This window comes from Terrapene carolina, unplaced genomic scaffold (assembly GCF_002925995.2).
Source record: "Terrapene carolina triunguis isolate 2854851 unplaced genomic scaffold, T_m_triunguis-2.0 Scaffold110, whole genome shotgun sequence".
Classification (NCBI taxonomy): Eukaryota; Metazoa; Chordata; order Testudines; family Emydidae; genus Terrapene; species Terrapene triunguis.
This window is the reverse complement of record NW_020664461.1, coordinates 3,849,466-3,852,120: the sequence shown is the minus strand read 5'-3', so window position 1 is coordinate 3,852,120 and position 2,655 is coordinate 3,849,466. Positions and strand designations below refer to the sequence as shown.

At 70.8% G+C, this 2,655-nt stretch overlaps 1 protein-coding gene across 1 annotated transcript in view; it reads right to left on the bottom strand.

Annotated features, from left to right (window-relative positions):
• The window catches only part of PTCH2 (patched 2), a 42,172-nt gene that overhangs the window by 4,033 nt on the left and 35,484 nt on the right, over positions 1-2,655 (bottom strand). Inside the window, exons 11-13 of the mRNA XM_029911601.1 lie at positions 2,365-2,639; positions 1,093-1,230; positions 444-586 (exon numbers count right to left, since the gene is read on the bottom strand). Coding sequence (XP_029767461.1) covers positions 444-586; positions 1,093-1,230; positions 2,365-2,639 — 556 coding nt within the window. The remainder of the gene's footprint in view (positions 1-443; positions 587-1,092; positions 1,231-2,364; positions 2,640-2,655) is intronic.

Sequence of the window (2,655 nt, the reverse complement as noted above, 5' to 3'; positions counted from 1 at the left end):
CACACCCACACACCCCTGCACGCTCACACCCACCCACACCCACACCCCTGCACGCTTACGCACACCCATACATCCCCCCCGGGCACACCCGCATGCACCCACACCCCCAGGAACCCCTGCACGCTCACACCCACCCACACCCACACACCCCTGCACGCTCACCCACATGCACAGACACACCCCTGGATACCCCTGTACGCTCACACACGCCCACACCCACACTCGGGCATCCCTGCGTGCTTGCACACAACCCCCCCCCCCCGCCCGCCCACTCGCCCCCCCCCCCCCCCCCCACCCGTCCCCCCCCGCCCGCCCCCCCCCCCCCCCCCCCCCCCCCCCCCCAGGCACTCTGGGCACGTCTGCACCCCTGGCCACAGCCGCATGCCCCCCAGGTCCCCCAGGGCTGAGCTAAAGAGGCGCTCTCCCCTCCCCCGCGCTGGTACCTCAGGATGAAGTCGAACTCGGAGCCGGCCAGCATGAGTAGGCCCAGCAGCGTGGAGAGTGCCCCGTCCAGCACGGGTGCCAACGTGTGCTCCAGGGCCAGGGCCGAGCGCAGCGTCCGGCTGCCCATGGCCGTCAGGAACCCCTGGGGGCAGGACACGGCTCAGCTCTGGGCCGGCGTGGGCAGAGAGACGGACTGACCCTGCCCCTCCCCCCGGGGCCAGTCAGACGGACTGACCCTGCCCCTCCCCTCTGCTGCCCCCCCTTTTCCTGGCCGGGGAGGGTCTCCAGCCAGCTGGGCTCTAGAGGTGGCTGGCGCTGGCCCGGGGGCCGGGTTCACAGAGGGCTCGGGGGGAGCTGGGCTCAGCGGGAGATGGGGGGTTTGTGTCCCTTTCACTAGTGGGCCCCGAGTGCGTCTCATGGCTGAGCTTTGGTGAGCGGGGCCTGCCAGTGCCCCAGGGCTTGCCCAGCTAGGCTGGTGGGGGGGCTGGGGTGGCTGGACACCCCCAGGCTGGGGGGCGCAGGGAGACGGTGCCAGAACAGGTGCTGCCCTGGCCCAAATGGGCTTCTCCCGACCTTCGTGGGGCTGCGCTGGGGGTGGACCCGCAGGGGGCACAGCCCTGCTGGCCCAGGCGCCCCCCCCCGACTCACCAGGGCCACGTGGACGGTGAACTCGACGCCGATGCCCACCGAGGCGATGAGGATCACGGCCGGGATGGCGCTCAGCTTGATGCCCATCAACCCCATCATCCCGAAGAGCTCCACCGTCATCATGGCCAGCACGGCCACCTGCCGGGCAAGGGGGAGAGTCGGCCAGAGAGCAGGGACCGCCCCACTGCGTCCGCCCCACGGCATCTGCCCCATGGCCCTGTCCCCCCCATGGCCCTACCCCATGGCATCCACCCCACGGCCCTGGCCCACAGCCCTGCCCCACAGCATCCGCCCCACAGCATCCATCCCACGGCCCTGGCCCACGGCATACACCCCACGGCCCTGCCCCGCCCCATGGCCCTGCCCCACAGCATCCATCCCACTGCCCTGCTCCAATGCATCCGCCCCACGGCCCTGCCCCAATGCATCCGCCCCATGGCCCTGCCCCACGGCATCCATCCCACTGCCCTGCCCCAATGCATCCGCCCCACAGCCCTGCCCCAATGCATCCACCCCATGGCCCTGCCCCACAGTATCTGCCCCACTGTGCCTGCTGCATCACTCTGCACCCTCCTGTCTGCCCCACTGCACTGTCCCATGCCCCTCTGTCCCACTGCTCTGCCCCGTGGCAGCCATCCACTCTGCCCCAGACAAGAGCCCAGATGCCAGGGTGATGGGTGCCCTATTGCCGTGAACGATGCCAATTACAGACGCTTTGCCCAGCCGCCCGGGGAAGGGGCACCATGGGCGTGTGAAGGGACATGCCGATGGTGGGGGGTGGGGAGGACGCCAGGTCAGGTGGGGGGTATTTGGAATGAACACCCCCCCCCAACCACCAATCGGATCTGCTTGCCTGGAGCCCAGGGGTCAGCCTGGGAACAGCGCTCCGGTGAAAGCACCCGCCTAGGCGGAGGGAGGGGAGCTATGCCAGGGACCCCCAGGCTGGGAGAGCGCCGGTGCCAGCGGGTGGAAGCCCGGCCAGGCCAGGGAAAGGCTGCGTCCCAAGCCAGCCCCTCCTAGTCCATTCCCCACCCTGGCCCTGGGAGCTCCCGCTCAGCCCCTGGAGCCGCTCGGGAGGCACTGGACTGTGTTCCAGCCCGGGGGCGATTGGGGGCTCCAGGGGGCCCGTCCGTGAACAAGGCGCCCCAGGCGAGGTCTCGAGCGACAGCTGCAGGGCCAGAGGGCCCAGGCCCCAGCTCTCCCAGGGATCCCGGGGGGCTGGGCGGCGTCTGAACCCCACCCCGTGGTGCCCCCCGCCCCGGGCACACTCACGATGATGCCAGCGGTCCAGGGGTTGAGCAGCAGCACGGCGCACACCAGGAAGGTGCAGGCCAGCACGATGCTGACGGCCAGCAGGAACCAGTGGCGCAGGCCGATGTACTGCTCCCAGAAGAGGAAGGGGTAGCCGCTGGGGTAGCTGGCCACGCCGCGCTCCCGGGCCGCCTCCTCGCACACGGCCCGCACGCTCTCGATGGCTTCCACGAAGTCCGCGGTCTGGCGCAGGCCGCTCAGGTAGAAGGGGAACTGGGCGAACTCCAGGGGCTGGGCTGCGGGGACTGGGGG